This window comes from Andrena cerasifolii, chromosome 11 (assembly GCF_050908995.1).
Source record: "Andrena cerasifolii isolate SP2316 chromosome 11, iyAndCera1_principal, whole genome shotgun sequence".
Lineage (NCBI taxonomy): Eukaryota > Metazoa > Arthropoda > Insecta > Hymenoptera > Andrenidae > Andrena > Andrena cerasifolii.
The window spans coordinates 12,367,717-12,388,300 of NC_135128.1; the positions used below are offsets into that span (position 1 = coordinate 12,367,717).

Sequence of the window (20,584 nt, forward strand, 5' to 3'; positions counted from 1 at the left end):
ACTTCACCCCAAAGAACAAAAATTAAAAACCCCCGCCGCGTAACGTTCCAACGAATCCCAGTTTCCCTGGACATTTTCACTTCTGCGTAACGCGAAAATTAAAGGGTACCAGAACTCTGGGCAGAAATAGAAACAGCCGTTACGCTTCGGGACAAATGTAATTAACAGGGCACGCAGAAACTTCCTTTCCTTGCTCTCCACCCTTGCGTACCCCCGTCCCGCATTCCTGCCCCCTCTTCCCCTGGACGAGCGAAGGGCCCGCTCGGTTCACAAGAGAAGATGCTTATTAAGTTGTGTCATCCAGGAATAAGGGCTAACGCGCTGCATCCAATTTGTGCCGCTTAATTAATTCCCTCCAATTTAGTCCCCGAGACCGGCCAATAAAGAAACCAGGGCCCCGCCGGTCAACGAGCGCCGATGCCACCGCAATATTGTCCCTAATGAAATCTTCGTTAATCGCGTCTTCGTCAAGTTTTCCAGCGTACAGCGACGTCGCTCAATTGCCGCTCCACGAATTTCACGCAGTTAAAAGGGGAACGTAGAATGCGGGCGTGCAACGCTCTCGATTCCTCTGTGACGCGATATTTTGATTCGGAATGGACACGCTGATGGCTGGCGTGATACGTTGCTTGAATCAAGGCAACGATTAACGCGGGATAAATCGTCGTTACGGTTGTCGTTCACCAGGCACGAGGGAATGGTAACAAAATTGTTCGGGGAGTACCTTTTGTAGTTGGTAACGGTCTTCCTTTTTGAAGGGAACTGCTGTTTTTAGAGGAATATTTATTGGATTTAAAATTAATTGGTGATAGTAAAGTAAAATGTAATAAATGTGGAAGATAGGAATTATAAAAATCTTATTAGGAAGAGGATATTAGTAGGGTATTAAAAAATAAGGGGGAACGCGAATAGAATAGAATAAGAGATTGAACCGATAATGACTATATCAATATTAATACTAATACGAATCAATATTAATTATTGTGCATATCGACATTAACGCTATCATCAAGATATTAATTTATCGCTTTCTATACATATTTATCGGTCAGTGAAATGCTGAAATGCAATTCACATGAATGCCCATTAATATTATAAACCCATTAATACAATCAATATTTAGTGAATTAAAAATTGTAAAAAATCTATATTTTACAGAAAAAATACTTGAGTAGGATTAAACACCGCAGTAAAATATGTACTTAGCTTCTATGGTCTGACCTAATTCCTCTTATTCTACTTAAGTGATCAATTGAATAGTGTAGTCATGAATAAGACCAATCTGTATTTTTACTTCGTTCAAGTGAGCAAAATTTAATATTTCGATTGCCTATACAAGAATTATTAAGTAATCTCTGAATAATTAAAAAACAAAATATTTTTAAACTTTTATTCCATACATTTTTGGGTAAATGAGAAACTATTATTTTCTTGAAAGAACGAAAATGTTCTAGTTAAACAGGAAAAAGTTAAATTTGTGACAACCAGATTTCCTGGAAATGTTGTGGAGTAGATAGATCCGAAGTTGAAACCTTAAACCGTTCGGTGAAAATAATTGTATAAAAATCACAATGTGCTTTCACTTCTATACTTATCCTGCTTTTAATTTCTCAAATAATAATAATTAAGAAAATATTCCCCACTTTTATATATTACCTTTAAATATCTGTTCAAAAGTATATGATCCTCCAGAACTTTTATCAATCGAACGTAAAATAACTGTTAAAACTGAACTCTTACAACAGAGTAAAAGTGTTAATCCACAAACTGAACGTAAAACTGAAAAGAAACGATTTAAAAGTTGAAAGTTCGATAAATAACTTTTATTTATAGAAGTTAACAGTTTCAATCCCTGTTGACAAGAGCAACTTCAACTTCAAGAGTATTCAATTTTTCTTTATTCAGAATCAGAAATAATTTATATAGTATCTACATTCTTCGACCCTCTAATTGCGCGATCCTTCAGGCAGCCACTCGTTCGACAAACACTACTGTCAAGCCTCCTCAAGGGAGATGCACGGAGAAGGAATCGCTTCCTAGATAGAATACCTGTCTCTGGATTCAACCCCGTTCGGCGTCGGAGTCGAGTCGCAGGGGTGGAGAAGCGTCGAGACCAAAAGGGGTCGCCGGGTGGCTCGAGCGTGACGGCAAGCTAATTATAGAATTATCGCTTTTAATTGCGAATCGTGCTATTTGCGCAATGGCGCGGCGGTGCAGCGCGATTGTCGTCGCGTGCCGAATTATTGGATGTTGACGTCACCCGATGCGCGGCACCGCTTTGCTCGTAATTGCCGGCACCAATTATGCAATTAGCGCCGCTCTCTAATGAGCGCAGTGTTATACACGCGGAATCTAAACACTCGGTTATTCGACGCCCCTCGCGCCAGCGAGCCTGTTTCGTGCATCTGGCTTTCATGCGCTTGTACGCAGGGAACAATGTTAGGTCCATGAAGTGTTTGGCGACTAAAGGGTGTGCCACGATTACTGTGGACCCCTTGGAAATATTTTTTCAAAGCAATCGAGTGATGAGCTTGGAATCTTTGTGACCAAGCCGCATGGCATCTTTGCTGTGGAGGTTTTGGAAGCTTTCCGCAGGAATAATATTTGTGACCAAAGGCGAAAGAAGTTTTTTGAGGAATCGAATGACGAGGTTGAAATCTTTGCGATCAAGGAGCATGCTATGTTTGTGTGGAGGCTTTGTAAGCTTCTTTTAATAAGAATCGAATGATAGGGATATAATGATTTTCTACTGAGTGCATTGTTTTAAAGCCTAATTGCTACCCCCGTCGATATAATTCCACTGTATTAAGAATTCGGTTACCGTTAATGCTCCTTAATCTTATAAATGCTGCAATGTTACTTGCAAGGATGTGAAACTGCAGTGTAACTCGATATAACACTGGCCCCGCGCAATTAGAACTGCGAGTAACATGATATTCCTACGTGTACCCAAATAATTGAATACTGCCGTTACTGGATGCCCATAATCCGGGTTACCGAACCATTGGATGTGTACATTACTCATACACGAACGCTGGATTAACATCACTGTAATTTTCGTAAACTTCGTAATGGACTAGTCAGCACTCTCGTGCGTTGATATCGGTAGCATTAGTATCGCCAGATCCGTCAGGTTCTGATGAAGCAATATGCATATCTGTAGGAGGCTGGTAAAAATAAGACGAAACGGTGGAAACATTTGTAACATTAGTATTATCGAAACACGTTATTTTCGTCCCCCAAAAAATGTTTTCCTCGGTAAACAAATCTAGCATTGCAATTTCGTGAAATGACTTTACGAATATATTTCTTCGGTGACGTGAAAAATACGATTACATGGATACATCTACTGAAAACCTCGCCCACATAAATATTCCTACTCCATTAAGAACACCCCCGAATGGTCATCTTCCAAATCAACGCTTCACACTCGAATCCTGCATGCAGAAATCGTTGCCATTCGAACTCCATCGATCCCAGTGAACGCAACCAACGATTACACCGCGATGCATGTAACAAGAGCAACGGGTATAACGAGCGTGTAACAAATCCGGCGCGCGTGCCTACGTGTAAACACACTCCACTCGAAGCCACAATCCCTTGTGTGCAGCGGCGGGGCGCAGTCGGATGGACGCGCAATAAAACACTGGCATAATGTTTCGCCCGGCTGGTTGAACACCGCAAATATACCCGTGGACCGCATGCAGGTTTATTTTTAAGGGAGCCAGGGTCACGTATGCCATTCGTGCTTAGGGGCCGGGGACCTGCTGCCAGCGCCCCCCCCCCCCATACCCTCGGGGACTCATCGCGGATTAGCCTCGCTACATTTCGACCCTTCTGTCGGCGCGTATGTTCCGTCATTACGCGCCTAACTCCACGATCCCGAGTGCCCGCGGGGTGGGATCGATCCTGAAGGGGGGTCCTCTCAGTGATTCGGTCCTTTTTCCTGCGACAAATCGGCTAATCTCTTTACTGGTGTCACTGCTTCGCGAGTGTTCCAGGTTGGGGCATGGGATGGGGCTCGAAAGTGGGATATCCTAGTCGATTTGCGGTCTGCTATCCTGAGCGCGAGCTTGAGGAACCATGTTTGCTCTACGTTGAGACGTGGGTTGGCTAGTAGAAGTGGGAGATAAGTCATTCAAGCTTTCGTGTTAGTTAATTTATGCACCAGGCATGAAGGAAGAATGTTGAGAAAAATCTTCCCTCCAGTCTTGAGTCACTGTTTAAATCCACAAAGTTGCGTTCCTATGGGTGAATTCGGGTTCGCGGTGTTCCCTTGTAAGACCTTGTATAGTTCCGTATCTTAATCGTATACGCTGGAAGACAAGCCAACCTCAAACCGCACCCTGGACACCCAAATGGAAATCAAACACGTCTCAGGCTCCACCTTTTGAGCTCAGCTGTCCAATTCCTCAACAACCCTTGTCACTTTGAAGTGCCTAGGACCTAGATCGTCCAGCTACTTCGGATCTCACCAGCGTAGGCGACACGCGGATTTTCGAAAGCGAGGTGAAACACGATTAAGAGGGAGCGCGACAGGGGTGGCACCGCGACCGAGGGTGGTCGTTGACGATGGTGGCCCTGTGGCAGAGAGGCGGGAGCGGGGTTGGCAGGCGTATGGGCGGCCGATTACGCCGATCTCCATTAGAGGGATTGTAAACTCCTGTAAATAAATAATGCACGTATCGGCGAGGAGCGTGGAGGGCTCTTTGCCTAAGCAGCCATCGGTCGTGGAACTTAATAAACGGCGTGCTTATCAATTTATAATGGGTCGGCGTGTCGCGCATGCGCGTGCCTACAGGGCCGTATCTCTGGTTACATAACGGCGTGCACGCAGCGGCTTTAAACTCGGTGTATTCTAACTATGCCCACCAACCCCCTCTTTCGCCCTGCACGCGATCCTACGTTCCTTGCTTTTCTAACCCCTCCTTCCTCTCTCTCTCACTTCACCCCCTCGGTTAGTAATGCCCTCTCCCTTCTGTCCCCTCCTCGCCTACCTTCGCCCTTTGCGGCTCCGGTACAAGGGACAAATTGAATTTTAGATCATCCCGTGCTCTTCTGGGGGTCCACGAGCTACCGAGGGCGAGGAGGGCCGGGGGAGTGGGCGACAAAGTGGGGAGGGGGTGGAGCAGACGTCGAGATGATACTAATTGAAATTTGAAATTGATATTAGCGAATTATTACCCCTCTCCTGCTTCTGCTTGGCCCAACGCAATTACGGCCGCGTGTCGGGTATCAAAAGTAATTGCTGCCAAACTTAACGAAATTCAGCCAATTTTCGTTTCGGCTGCCTGACCTTCCACGACGACGGATTACCGGCTCGGGTTTCGCTTTACGTATGCACGTAGCCTCCTTTCGCAGAGAGCAAATGGAATTTTGGGGGGTGATTTAGACGCTACCAGGGATCGTTTTGCGAGCACAGGTGCCAGGGTCTTTCCGTTTTTGAAAAGACGAACAGCACATTTTACTGAATGCAATATGTGGTGTCGCGAGTTCTAGGTTTCTCTTTTCTTCATAGTTAGTTGATGTAGATCAATTATATTCTACTCGAACATCGAAAGAAACAGTTCATCTTTCAAACACCATGATCCTGTGAATAGTCCATCTCATTTATGGATTCATAACTGAAAATGAAACGAAGCCAAACAAAGTTGAGGATTTCCAAGAGCATCTTCTGTACATTATGATTTAAAACAACGAAACGACTAAAAATTGACGACGCGTAGATCGATCTACGGAACAAAACAACAATCTGTTCCACTTAAATCCATGAAGGAGCAGTTGTTAACGATTGTTAATACTTTCCTCGTTCCAACGACTCGTGACAGTTCCTTCTTGTGTCGCTTTAATAATCTCCAATTTACTTTCCCAGAAAAATGATTCGTGACTTACGTAAGTGGCTTCCCGTTGCAGATTGGATCTGTTCACACCCATCCACCAAACAACACCCACCACCACTCTCACCATCAGCAGCAGCAGCAGCAACAGCAACAACAACAGCAACAGTCGAGTCAGTCCCAGGTGCCTGGAGTCGGAGGGGGTGGAGGGCCGGGGGGTGGCACGGTGGCCAGGGCTGGCGGCATATTCTGCTACCACTGCCCCCCGGGTCTCCCAACGCCACGATTACCGCCCACCCTCGAGTACTCGTTCACCGCCACTCATCCCTGTAAGTAGACATTGTCTTCAGCAATGACGGCGCAAATTTTATGCCACGTTATAATAGATTCCATTGTCATTCCTTGCATCGAGTGATTCAGGGTAGATTAGCACCTTGAGGGAGCAATTTATTTTTAATGACAATATACTTTGGGGGAGACCAGCTTTATGCTATAGATCAGAGAAACGAGAGAAATTAATTGTTGATGAGTTTGGTATGCTTTCGTTCGAATATACCTGGTCACAAAATATTTATTTTTGAAATGTAGTATTGTAGATTGTAACCGGTGCAGGGAGTTTTGTTGAGATAGCATTGAAATGGTCTCCAGCTTGATTGGTGACAATGAAGTGTACGAGGGGATGCATTTGTGAAATCTGTTGTAAAGCAGTTCTCGATCTTATTGTTAGTTCAGAATGTTATCAATGTTGTGATATAGATTTTGAGAAGGGTTTGGTAGCTTCTTCTGTGGTGAATGAATGGATAGGCAAGAACAAATTGTTATATTTTGCATTGAAAACTATAAGGTCGAAAAAAGGAGTTCCAAGGATTTATCTTTCAAACTATTGTATTTGTTAGATTCTCAATCCACTGACAATTATTCAGAAACGTTACTTCCTCTACGAAACGTAGAAAATTATCCACAGTGTAGAATATAAAGTAGAATCCTCCATTATATATCGTACTACATAATAATCGACTCTACAAACATGTCCTGCTATCAAAGTCCCCTTATACCTCCCAGCGACGCGATTACGAATCTCCCCAGAGTACTGTTTCGCCCCGATTTACCCCTGCAAGAAAAATTACATTCCGCCCATAACCTCGCATTTTTTCATCTATTTCCCCTTCACTGTGCGCTTCACTTCACTCTTGCCGCCGCGAGGATAGATTTTAAAACGAGCAGTACTAAAAGAAACAGTCACTCCCAAAAATTCATTCAATTTACTAAATAATCTTCAACGTAACAAAGCTGGTAAAATCTAACTTCGTTGCCAGGCGTAAAATCCAAATAGAATTCATTTTTGGACCCGTATCGCGAAAGCTATAAAAATCTCTCCAAACAATTTATTTTTTCCCGATATCGAGAAATCAATTTGCAGCGAGCCAATCGGCGTTAAATAGCGATCGAACCAGCAACAATTTCGAGATGCGTGCAAATAAAAAGTATGCTGATACCGATTGAGCGAAATAAAAGTAGCTGGAAAGGCGGCGCGGGTGGTAGTTGGGGAGGAAAGAGGGGTAGGGAAGGGGGAAAAGGGAGATTGATTGTAGCGGCACTTGCTCTGGCGGAACACATCGATGAAGTTACATTACCGACTAGACCGAGTTACGCAAAGTGGACGCTACAAACTGGACGGCCGCTAAACTTAATTTGCACTTCGAACCAACTTCCGGTTAAACCGCGTCCCGACGGCGGTGCCGAGTCGCTCTTTGGAACTTGGACGGCGGTGTGCCTGCCTATTCACCCGATCGCTTTCCAAGTCGAATCTCGTTTCTGTCGGGAGACGTTAACCCCGGTTTGCGGATATGTTCCTTCGCAACTCAATGATACCGATTTAAAATTTCACGAAGGCATGAAACGATGCAATTTTTGTTGTAATATTTATTTGAATCCTTGAAGCTGTTTTTGGAATTTATATTGTGAGTGTTGTACTCATTTTTAGTGATTCTTCTTTCACTGTTTAAAATCTTCTATGGAGGGATGTTATCTCTCTGTTTGCGAATGTATTTCCCTAGAATTTAATAATAGCGATTTGAAATGTCAGAAAGGGTGGAACGATGAAAATTTGGGGATTTATACGCTGGAATGAAACTTTCTTGAGTTTAGAATTTTTTTAAAAGATTCAAGAATGGAAGAGTGTACTATAGATTTTTTTTCATTCTTCGCGAGCACGGTTCATCGAGTCACGATGTATATGCCCGCTGTATTGCATATTATGAGGCTCAATGAGGTGCATGTGGTAGGTAGATAATCGAATGGGGACCGTAGGTGTAGGAGGGAAGAGAAAACCCGTATCCTCGGGGACGTGTAAGTGCCCCTCCATCTAGCCTCGAAATATAGTTTAAATAAAATATAGATTTCACCAGCGCAAATTGAAATTATGTTTTTAATACGCATTTATCATTCCCTTTATCGCACGATGCTCTCCGTATTTCCACTTAAAATTAAGCGAAATTCCCGTAGACCTGCGTTCATCACGGATTATAATGATAGCGGCGTTTAAATATTGCGTTGGAAAAAACGAGCACAAGTCCAGCACAAAGAACCTTCTAAATTGAAATTAAAAGTGAATTTTAATTGTTAACCAGTGCACGAGGTTTCTTCATTGCAAAATATAAATTTATTTTTCCCTCGATTGCTGTGTAGGTGAAATCAATGTGCTGAATGATGAAAGGTGAAAACTTTACGAAAACTTAACACTACCAATCAACTTTGTAGAAACTTAAAAGAACTTTGCAAAAGTAATCAAAGGTTCCCTTACTTCATTCAGCCAACAATTACGTACCAGGACTCGCACACCTTCTTGCCAAGATCCTATCACATTTGGAATCAAATGTTGCTCGACAACAATATACATACTCACTCATCCATCATTGCGTCCTGAGCAAATGTATTTCCACTTCGTTCAACACCGAACAAACCACTAATCCTCCCAACAAATTCGACCACGAAATTCGTTTCTCTTCGTTCCCTGGGAAACGTAAATTCGCACATGTGCGTCCAAGTAACGCCTGCTAGATGATCTCTCGTGTAAAGGGGGCGGGAAGGGGTGTCCCCAGGGACGTCCATGCACCCTTCCAGCTCCCCTTGGTCGCAGCTCCAGCCCCCTCCCACTCGTTGGGATAAACAGATTAGGTAACTACGTGATAAGTCGGTAAGTGGGTTCACTCGGCCCACGGTCCAGCTTCGAACCCACGACGTTCGCTCTAACATCTAACTACCTTGTTAGTGTCATTAGTAACGGTCGGGGGTGTCATTAGATTTCGTTCTGTGTCTAGTTTTTCCATGGAACCTTCGCCCTGCGATCCTCGTAGCGTGTTAACTTTCAGGAAAACCTGGAAGGCACTTTGCTTTTATCGCGAAAACAGAGGGTATTGGGGGAATTTTGTGGTATGAGCGAAACGGGGTGGGTGGTGCGTTATCGGTGATTAGTTAAATTTTCTTGGGAACGTGTATCGAAAAGGAGAGAAAAATTATGGGCAAAGACCAGGAAGGGTGAGAGACTTCATTAACCCTAGGGTGACTTGAATTCAGTTCTGACTTGTGGGATTATACGAGATCCATCTCGAGCTTAGGTGTTGTCTAGTTTGAATTAGGCGACTATGTAGCATCCGTGAGCTAGAAAAAGAAATGGGGGGGGGGTGTCAGTGGGTGAGCGTGAAATGTGAAACCAACCCCTAGAAATCCTTCCACAATTAAGTGGAGTGAAACACGCTTGAACTCCGTCCATCTAAAAATCAATCTATTCGTAACGTGCCATTTAACAATTTGCTTTTCCGAAAACTGTATTTATATGGAATATTATCACATCTCACGAGCATTGTAGCTAGCTTCGGCACAGCGTTCTGTAACAGTGATGAAACCTATATCACGTATCCTACTAAGTTATCGGGTACCCGAGACCCGAAAACTTTTAAGTTGTGATTTTACAGTGTGACCAGATGTAAGAATTTTTAAGCAAGAAAATCGGCTCCCGAAAATCACACGCCTAGTTAAAATTCAACTAGAAACCAACACCCCCCTTATTTCCATCAGGGTGCTTCACTATTCCTCCACATTCTCTCTTATTCCACCCCCTTTGTATCTTCAACAAATACCCCAGAATCTCATGATATTCTGCCACGACTGATTGGATCTACGATCTCAATCTTCCCAAGCAGATGTCCTCGAAGCAACACTTCCGCCTCTCAGGAATCGTTCTCACTTTCAGCTGCGTACCTGTCTGAGCCTGACCCCCGGAAGGGTAAACCGCCCCGTGGCTCTTACGAGGCACGCGTTCCGCGCGATGGCGAATCAAGGGGTGGCTCTCGCAGGACAGACAGGACGACAAAGTGTTTTAAAAGCGCACGTCGCACGTCGACGGGGCACGTGCGGCCGTTCTGTCCCCGTCTTCGTTTCCCAGCAAGGAATTAATCCCCCCCATTGTTTTTTTTCCCCGACGAGGAGACAATGCTAGCTGTCGCGGCGAGGACGACCAAGTACAGGCGTGTGCAAGCGCAAAAGTCAGCGGGGAGACGCTTTTCTACCGCGCCCCCTCTTGAGTACACGCTAATAAATTGGATCAGGCCGACTCTCGACGAGTTGCACGAGTTGTCTGGATACGGGCTCCGCTTCTGCTCTGAGTCTAATCTAAGATCTTGAGTGGATTTCAGTTTCGACCAGCGATAAATTTATTTAGCCGACCGACGGGTCTCGATTCTTCCTTCTTCAGGCCACCCCAGTCTACGCGCGCGATTTTCTACTCTTTCTAAAGTCGTCGCTGGGTGCTGTTAGTGGTCGTGATACAGATCACGAGGGGTTTGATGTGAATTCTAATTCGTCAACTGTGATTTCGGGGAATTTGAATGTAAATAGGGGTGTGAAAAGTGAACGCTTAGGAGCAACTATTGAGGGCTGCGCACAGTGGCGGATTTAAGGAAAACGGCCCAGGTGGCAATCGTTCTGAGACACCCCGTATACAGAATAAAATTGCAAATAAATTTACGCGCGTGTGGTATGAAAATTAAGGGATACAAAAAAGAATATAGTGTTTGAATAAAATCATATTTTTTTGGAAGGATGTGGCCCTGGGGCCGTTAAATCCGCCACTAGCTGCGCAAATGTGGATTTTGGAGTTTCTTAGTGAATTTTCAGGTATCTGTAATGAGTGAATATTCTGTAGTTTACGACGTAGGAACTGTCATAGTAATTGACTTAGCGAGTACTAGGCATTCTTTAACTCTTTCAATCTTTTTCTGTGACCAGCCGTAAAATAAAATACGTGGAACACCATTAACAAAAAAGAACATAGAGAGATTGTAAGAATACCTTCTTCCTATATAGTTATAATCTATGTTTCTCACACGAAATAGTCAATTCCTTCACCCTTCTAGAACAAGTAGGTTAAAACAGGTTCGATATTCAATTTTAGAAATACACAGCATTTTTTTTTCAACCGGTGTATATACAATTGAAATTGCCAATTAATAAACAAATTTCAATGATTACAGGGAACGTTTGAGGGATATATTTCTGGGGTCGGAAAGATTGCTATTATACGGGTAGGAGGGGAGCATCGATCGCGAGAAATTTAATTGCAAAGTCATATATGGCGCACGCGAAAATCCTCGCGGGCGCGCGTATTAATTTTACAGCCGCGAGAGACTGTTGCCAGTGACACGATGCGAGTTTGCTGAACGGTATAATTGTTCCACGGCAGTTATGAAAGTTCGTTTCCGCTACGGGCGACTTGGTGCAAACAGACGTAACGACGGGCGCGAGTTTAAATACCCAGTATTACCTTCTCCTAGACACGACAAACAGTACCGTGTCCACGTACAAATCACCTTACCCATAACCACCCCATTTTGAACTAGCATCCCGCTACTAATTTGTTCTAGGCCACCGACGCAAAGACCAGGGACCAAGCTCACCATCCATGCACCACTGTCTACTTTATAATAGTTAGTAATTGCTTTTCTACTTTCTATAGTACACCTTTCGAATGCTGCAGAGATTTCCGCGTAAAAGCCGTCGCGCATTTTGGCAAAGCGCGGCGAAGAGAAGCAAATCGAAGAAATTAATAATAATTAATAAGTTGTCGCTGCTCCATGAGAATCAATTGTTTATAAACTTTTCTCTTCGTATCGTCGCGCTTCGCCACAATACGCAACGACCTTTACTCACGACCCCGAACAGCTATGAAACAGACCAGTCAGAAATTTTCTTGGATTCCTTATCGTAAAGCTACTCTACTTTATGGCAGTTGAGCTTTATACCAAGGAAGCCCACGAGAATCTCTACTTACGCTATTACTACCAGTCTATTTTGTAGTGAGAAAATCTCTGCAGCATTCGGGCAATACGGCATCGTTTGGCCCAATCGCGCGGACCAATCCCTCGTGATTACAGAAACATAAATAGCAACGAGGAAAATTCGCGATTGAACGCGATCCTACACGCGAACAGAGCACAAAAGCTGATGGCAGTCGATAGCGGAACTCGGGGCGGCTCGGTCTATCGTTCAGCGGCGGGCGAATCGCATGAATTTTTATGAGCTTAGGAAATTAATTTGTGTTTTTCGCTAAGCCCCGGCTTAGCGTCGCGGTAATTAATTGCGCTGATTGCTCTGCATCATTGATAAGCGGTTCTCTGGGCTTCGTAACGTTTACCCCCTTCTCCTCCCTCGGCTGTTCCCTCTTCCTCTCTCTTTCTACGAGCACCAGATATCCCCTCGTTCCCTTTCATCCCCCCTTCGTCCTTTTGTCTGCACGCGCTTCGACCACCATCAAGGCTGCCCACGTTTTTCGGATTTGTAACCAACGCCCCTGTGTTTCTGTAATTCGCCTGCGAATAATCCAGCCTACGTTAAATCACACGCGGTACGATCTGGTGTTGTCGATTGTTCATTAACTTGTGCTCGAGGGTAATTTTCAGATAGATCTTAGCGTAAAAATTGGGGCAAGCACTATTAGGGGTTGTTATAGTTTGCAGTTGCGGAGGCGTTCGAGGGATTTTTGGTGAATGGGAAAGGTTCTGTGCCACGTGGGTCACTGGTGATCTATGGTTTTTAATGCGTATGAAAGTTTGTTGGAAGGAGCATGGGTAATTGGAGGTTGGAGGGAGATAGGAGAAAGGTGAAGTTAGTTAATTTTATAAGTAAACTTTACGATCTAATATTTCTGAGCAATTATTGAGCGATTCAAGCTGAAGTTTAAGAGAATTTGAAAAGCTGAAGTTGAAGAAATCAGAGAATTGGAGAAATCAGAGAAATGAAGAAATTAGAAAATCGAAAATTTCATATTAATGTAAATGTTAGTATTATATATGAATGAAGCTTGGATGCAGAGATGATAATTTGTCGATGTTTGTCGAACCTATTTGTCGAATATATTCCTCAAGTTTCTTTTATTGACTACCTTGATAGACGAATATAGGGTTGCAGTAAGTTGTGGGCTGTTCAATTTACTCTAGTATTCCAACTATCTAAACAGATTATAATCAGCTTTTGAAAAGTGAAATTTTCAATGAAGAATATACTTAGAGTTTCATAAAGTAAAAACTATTTAATATACCAATCTGAAAGTTTACACCTTTATTGACATATTCTTTATCAGGTTACATAAATCTTTCCATACAGAAACATAAGATATAAGGTGTAACACTGATATAAATGTTTTGGAGAGGATAAGCAGGTGTAGTGGCCCCAAATCTCCAAATCCACCCCTGGCTGTTATACTTAATAATCGTTAGTAAGATAACATAAGCGGCTTAATAGTCACGACACCGTCACCTGGATTCCTTCCAACTAAAGCGTACGTTGGTTTTTTTGTTACAGATACAAGTTACTCTCCGTATCATCCGGCTTTGCACGGTGTGGGGGACAATTCGTACGTGAGACGGAAGCAGAGGCGAAACAGAACTACCTTCAGCTCTCAGCAAATCGACGAGCTGGAATCGGCGTTTACGCAGACACACTACCCGGATGTCTTCACGAGGGAAGATCTGGCAATGAAGATTAACCTCACCGAGGCCAGAGTTCAGGTTAGTGCTTTCGCGTGAATAAATGCGAAGCCAGAAACATGACACTAAAGATCAAGCCTGACTTGGACAGATACACCGAGACCAGATCTAATTAATTAATTGGGGAAGAGGATAATCACTTCAAAGTCCAGTTTAACAGGAAAGTTGTAGGTTCGCTATAAACGTGGAAATAAAATGTACTTGCAGGAAGTTATTGATAGTTGTTCGTTTTACAGAGATTAATTTTTGACACAGTAACTTTTATCTTCTCTAACAATTGAAAATGAAACTTTATATTACGTAGTTCTTTTAAGAATGAACTTCAGTAACATTAAAAATGAACGAAAATCTTTGAAAATTGGAGGAACGAATTTTTATGCAATAGTAAAACCCCCCGCAAAATGTTAGAAAAATAGTTTATGATAAAAGATCAAATATTCAATAAATTGACAAAATAAAATAAAAAGTAAGAGCGAATTCAACTGAATTTGCGATAAAAATTCATCGCAGGAAATTTGATTAACTTTTGGCTAAGATTGTCACTGAGATTCGAACTTAAGAGTGTGTTCATTCGTAGTAAAAATCGAGAGAAGAGATTGTAGGAGAATCCTCAGAAGCAGTATTTCGAGAACACCACGAGTTCCCCTATTATAAATGACATTTCGTAGTCATGATGGAAGAAGAATGGGTCGATAAAGCGAATGACCGATTGTTTTGACGCGCGACGGTGGATTACCGGTGTAAGAGGAAGAACACAAGATGCAGGGTAGTTTTAGGGTACACCCTGAGCCCGGGGGAGCTGCTGACACCCTCGACCTGACATAATCTTCTGACAGAGTAAGCCGGTAATCTCTGGGATTACTTTGTACTCGTGGCTACGTCCTCCTGGCCATATTTACTCGCACTGGCGTAATTCGCGCTGCAGAGAATCCCTGCAGTAATAGCGATTCCCATCTGAAATCCTGTTGGAACATCTGCAGGATATCCGATCAGCAATGTCAGATTTTTAATTCCATCCCCTTTATGCACATCAACGCTGCCAGAAGTTTCACGAGGTATCTGCTTTCTGTGCGCTCCAACTGGGCACGTGTCGCAGTTAGATCTCTCTCTGCAGAATCTTCAACGTAAAATAAGAAAATTCAATTAAATAGTTTTACTGTTGACCATTTAGTCTGCAGTGTCTGCACTTTCAAATAAACATTATAATGTTTAGTTGGAGGTTCTTAATTCATTGTGGGATAGTGGGAGGAAGTTTATATGTATTAAGTTTGTTAGAATCTCCTGTAGTTTCTTTCTGTTTGAAATTGTTTAGAAACGTCATTAAAGATTTAATGATCGATTCGAAACTGAAGATCTTTTGGGCAAATAATTTTCCGCATAGTACCTACTTTAGGGGATTTTAAGAATTATTGTTTGTATTTGATCAGAAAACATCGTGGAAGTAGTGTTGAGGTGAAGTTAGTATTAATATACTGTTTACAGTGTTTAATTTGATATTTTTCTATGTAGCATGATTTTACAAAAGTTCTAATAATTCTAAACAATGGCGGAAACATCAAGGGTAATAGAATTCAATCTGATGGGGGATTAATAAATAACAGCCACGGGATCGCAATTTGGTGAACCGGTAACATGAACGATAAAAAAGAAATACATAATTCCAAGGGATTACGTGTTTTCATATATCGCCTCACTGATTAACTGGACGGATTAATAAGGTTTCGAAGGATTCGTTCCTAAGTGGAAAATAAATTTTTCAAACTTTCCAATTTCCCCAGTGCAATTTAACTTACTTGGGAATCACAAAAATCGATCATGTTCCAACTAAATCCCTTAAACCACTTGGAAATCTGATATTCGAAGCGACTTCTAAACAAAAATATACTAAACCCTCTTCCATGCTAAAAAAAACAATCCTCCAAGTCGAGACTCGCTTCGATTATTTATTTTCAGTAGTATAGTAAGGAGAGTTCAAACTCAAATTTGAGTTTGGTAAGAGATGCAAACCCAAAGTTGAGTTTGGAAATTCAAATTTGGATTTTGAGGAGGGGAATTCCAAATTTCAATTTTGAGGACGGGAAAATCCAAATTTGAGTTTGAATCTCTCCCCAAACTGAAATTTAAGTTTGAACTCTCCTTACGATACTACTATCTTCCTGCGAATACCTGTCCCAGTGCATCTAATCGCGTCAGCCACGTTCAGACTCGACAAACTGACGCGAGAACAGGCCCGTCAAATTGACGAGAATGTTAAGAAAATTCGGAAAGCGATTGAAACGACGAGGAAAAACAGTCTGGCAAAGGATCTTTCAGCGTCGCGCCGTCTATCGTAGGGGCTACGGTATTATCCCGCTGCATTGTCCGGATTATAAGACGAGAAGGCCATGCTAGGCAGCGGTGTACACAATGGGAGGAAGGTAGGGACAGGACGGCTATGACGCAATTACGGCGCAGACTCATTGTTTCATTAGGGAAGACAAAGGGAATCTGAAATAATGGACAAATAGGCGCGTTTATGCAGTGCCGGTCCTCTTCTCCTACTCCAATTAGAGCCTCGTGCGGAGAGGGCGCGCGGGGGTGGTTCATCGCCGTGGTAGATCGTCGAGGCGGGCTCCTCTGTTATACACCGTGTCCCGTGTGGCAATCGACAACGTGACTTTTTTAACGCGTTCACCGGGTCATTTCTGAATAAAAAGAATTGTGTATATACCTGCATTGTGGACCTTGTTCCTAGGTTCGCCAACTTTTTTCCGGGGAAATATAGTACTTGACAAAATGTGGTCATCCTGCACCAGTGGTGAGCACAGAGGGGAGTAAGGGGTCCTGGCACCCCCCAAAGAAAAAGGAAAAAGGAGCTTAATGTAACCAGTACTCAAGTATAATAATTCAAGACCTTTATAAAAAAAAAGAAAACTGGATTTTATTCTTGAGATGAAATTTTACCATCACCCAATGAATTTGACTAAATTTGGCATTAAAATTCTTTTATCCGTTCAACTCAGCTCCCCGCAAGGTTAACTCCTGAGTGCATCACTGTCCCGCACAGTAACTAAAATAGTCTACTGAAAAAGTAGAAGCATGCTAATCACCACAGACATTCTTAATCCTCTTTAATGCCTAGCAGACTTGGCATCAAGATTGAACAAAGCTTATCTCAATAACGAGTGGAAGTAGCCCCATTGTGTCGATGATCGTTTTCCCTCGGAATGGGCTGCCAAGCGTGATAAAAAAGTTTGTCAGTCACAGGACACCCTGTACAATGCACAGGGCTGCCGACATTCGTTTGGCTGCTGTGTGCGCCACCGTGTGCGGCAATTATTATGCTGCACACCGTCGGAAGCTGCGGGCGAGGCGCATGCGCGCGCAGCAACGGGGCCGACGCCGGCGTCGCCACGGACTCTGTCGTCTCACAGTCGCGTGCTCTGGTCCGTTTGAATTTCAAAGCGTGTAATACGAATTACGGGGCAACGAGATGCGAGCCGCGCCTGTCTTTCTCTGTTGTATCCCCGGAAGCCTTTCGCGTCGATTTTACAAAGGTGAATTTTCAACGGCGCTACAACGAAGCTGGCTGTCTTGGTCTTGTTACAGCGGTTACTGGCTGGCTTTAGTCGATCATTGATGGATCGGCATGAAATAGGGAACTATAGATTTTTTCGACAAAATATAAATGTCTGTTTGAAAGGGCATAATGGAATCGATGTTGCTTGAGAGAACTATACAGTAGAGTCTCGATGTTTGCAAGTAAAAGGGGTTCAAAGCTCGTGTAACTGTCGAGGTAAGGAATACTATGTGGAAAGTGTATTTTGAAAGGATGAATTTAGAACGTAAAATGAAGGAAATGAGGTCGTAACTTATTTAGTATATATTTATGAAAAATTTCTTTGAAAATTTTATCGATTATGCGACATACATATGTATATGACTTGACATGATACTGGACTTTTTAAACTTCTTAACTAGGGTTGAAATATTAATTTGCATTGCAATACAAGTTTCTTCCACTTTATTTTTATCATAATTTAGGATGTACAATTTCGTACTATATTTGCAAGAGTTCAACCAATAAGTACAATCGCTATTAACCCTTCGTGGCTACACGGGGTGTATTGTACCTCGGAATATGTATTTGCCAATATTTCTGTAAATTTGTAAACCTTAATAAGAAAATTTAAAAATATGGTGACGTTTGACAAAAAAAATTGCTTTTATCCACAACTATTTCTTTTTCAAATACAAATTTCTTACTTAAAATTATGATCCAAAAGTTAAAAGATTTAAAAATACAAAAATGGTAACTCCAACCAATGACCAATTTATGATTATAAGAAAGTGTTGCAGGGCTTCGAAGACCACGGTGAGTTGTAAGCTTGTGAGATGATTATTAATCAAAGAAACTGAATTGTTTCGAACTAAATAATTTTCTCAAACGAAAATCGACGTTATTCCTTAACTTCTTTTAAATAATGTAATTTGCGAAAAGCATCTTGTATTAATAATTGAAAGTAGGTTCCCGTACCAAGCGTTAGAAGATTAAGTACTTACCTCGGAACGGAGTGGAGCAACGCCATTATCTGGGCATTTTGAATTAAATACAGCGAAAAAAGAAGCAGGGGAGATTAAACGCGAAAGAAGAGAGGGACAACATAAAAGGGAACACGCGAAACATTTGAGCGTGAAGAATAACGATGCTGTCTACCATTAGATTACGGATTGCGCTAATGCGCTTATAAATTTCCACGTAAAAATGTTCCTCTTAGCTGTTTTAATGAAAACATGATGAAGAATTAGGAAGCTTTGCCATGCGAGTTGTGGCGTCCATTTATTTTAAAGCCGTACCATAAATTTACAAAGCGAACTACTTGGAATTATAAAATTGAATTCTCATAAATATGGAATAATTTTTGAGTCGTTAAAGTCACAGTATGACTCATTGAAAATCCAAAAGAAAAAGAAATTTATAAAGTGTCTATTCAGTCCTGTGCTTCAAGCATCCACCCCCTACCCGTCTATAGTCTCTTATCACACTCTGTTGTAGCCAGGGCCGGGGTCCAGGCTGCATAGGGGCCCAGAAGATGGAAAAATACAGAAAAGAGAAAAAAAAAGAACGATATTTTTTTATTTGGTTAAAATTAAGAAGAAAGAAATTACTAATGATATAGCAATAAAAAAGTCATGTATATATTTAAATATGCTAATGTTTATTGATGTATTTCTCTAATTTTTTATTTTATTCCCTTTATTATTCTTATTACTATACTTTTTCCCGTGATTTCGTTCCGTGAAAAGATGTTATGCTCTTTTACCATTGAGAAATTGTTTGGGGCCCCAAATATTGTCTTACAACCGGGTCTATTTATACAAAAGGCCCTGGCTGTACCCACAATCATTGCGAACGATCTTTAACACTACCATAACACTTGATCAGGTTAAAAAAAACACTAATTATTATGTTTTTAGGAAAATATTTACGAAAATTTATAGGCACATAAATTACCATCGGAAAAGGAAACATTAACTCTTCACGCCTCAACAGATCCCATTACAAAAAAAACACCAAATCGAACTGTTTAAACACGTTCGACATCGTTCCATTATAGATTCACGTAATGGTTGGCGGAAAATTAAATGCATTTATCTCGTGGGTCAGCTGAAGCTACACCATTATCGACATCTTTCGGATTAAATTCGTATAGTGAAAAAAATGGCGTGAATAATAGAGGGAGAAGGGAGCGAAGGAGACGCGAGAGGAAGAGAGAAGTACCAAAGGTCCCGACGGAACCACGGCTTTGTTCTCAGCTATTACTCGCCCCCGCAACCCTCAGGATATTATTATATCTCTCCCCCATCAGCCAGCCACCCCCGTGGCCCGTTCCTCGAGCTCGAATTCGAAGCCACCGCGAAGGGCTCATCGTATTTATTTTATTAAACCATTTTCCAAGCTTCCTGCCGTGAAACTTCTCTCGAACGAAAGATAATCATTTCTCAGACTCGGTCTGTAACAGCGTGTTTCGTCTTCGGTGGGAGGGTCTGTTTGCTTTAGGGTAATCGACCTCGTCCAGACACGTTTATTTTATTATCGATCACAATCTGTTAACGAGTTCGTTAAGTTTACTTATGATACTTTCGGGCTTAACCTGATTCGTTTAACTGCGTGGAATGAAAGAAAAATTCAGAACGCTTCTTTTGTGGCACTAGGGTTTGTAAATCAAAGCCTTTGCCAAGTGAATGTATCTGAAATAACAAATGGGAAGTTATCAGTGGTTCTTGTATATTTTAAAATTGATATTGTTGTTGTGAATTCTGGTATAAAATGTAACAGAATCATCTTGCAATTTCTTGCACAAATTTCCTCGATTTAAATATTTATTGGGTGAACTACCCTTCATCAAGGGTAGTTTAGAATACACAAAGTGACCAAATCATTCCTGCATTAATAATCCCACTTTTGGTGGTTAATCTTCCTCATTTACACCCAATTCGAGTGAAAAGAGTCCCAACTTGCTAAAGCATCCACGACACATCCCTAAAGTACCACTTTCGGGGAGTCCAAATTACAAATCATCCCTCGTTCTTATTAAATGAAATTTCATTCCTCGAGCACCGTCCTCGAATTCAAAGAAACGCTCCGCGTGGTTGAAGCGGTGCCCGAGGAAGGGACGTCATCGAGAATTCGGGGAAACTCACCCCTGTGGGGGCATTGCCGGG

The 20,584-nt window shown here is 42.2% G+C and overlaps 2 protein-coding genes across 2 annotated transcripts in view; one reads left to right on the forward strand and one right to left on the reverse strand.

Annotated features, from left to right (window-relative positions):
- Positions 1-6,037, reverse strand: part of Mtp (microsomal triacylglycerol transfer protein) — a 53,020-nt gene extending 46,983 nt beyond the window's left edge. The window contains exon 1 of the mRNA XM_076823002.1: positions 5,893-6,037. The gene's annotated coding sequence lies outside the window, so the exon portion shown is untranslated. The remainder of the gene's footprint in view (positions 1-5,892) is intronic.
- The window catches only part of Drgx (Dorsal root ganglia homeobox), a 50,499-nt gene that overhangs the window by 20,941 nt on the left and 8,974 nt on the right, over positions 1-20,584 (forward strand). The window contains exons 4-6 of the mRNA XM_076823471.1: positions 5,914-6,166; positions 11,759-11,821; positions 13,695-13,900. Of these exons, the coding sequence (XP_076679586.1) occupies positions 5,914-6,166; positions 11,759-11,821; positions 13,695-13,900 (522 nt within the window). The remainder of the gene's footprint in view (positions 1-5,913; positions 6,167-11,758; positions 11,822-13,694; positions 13,901-20,584) is intronic.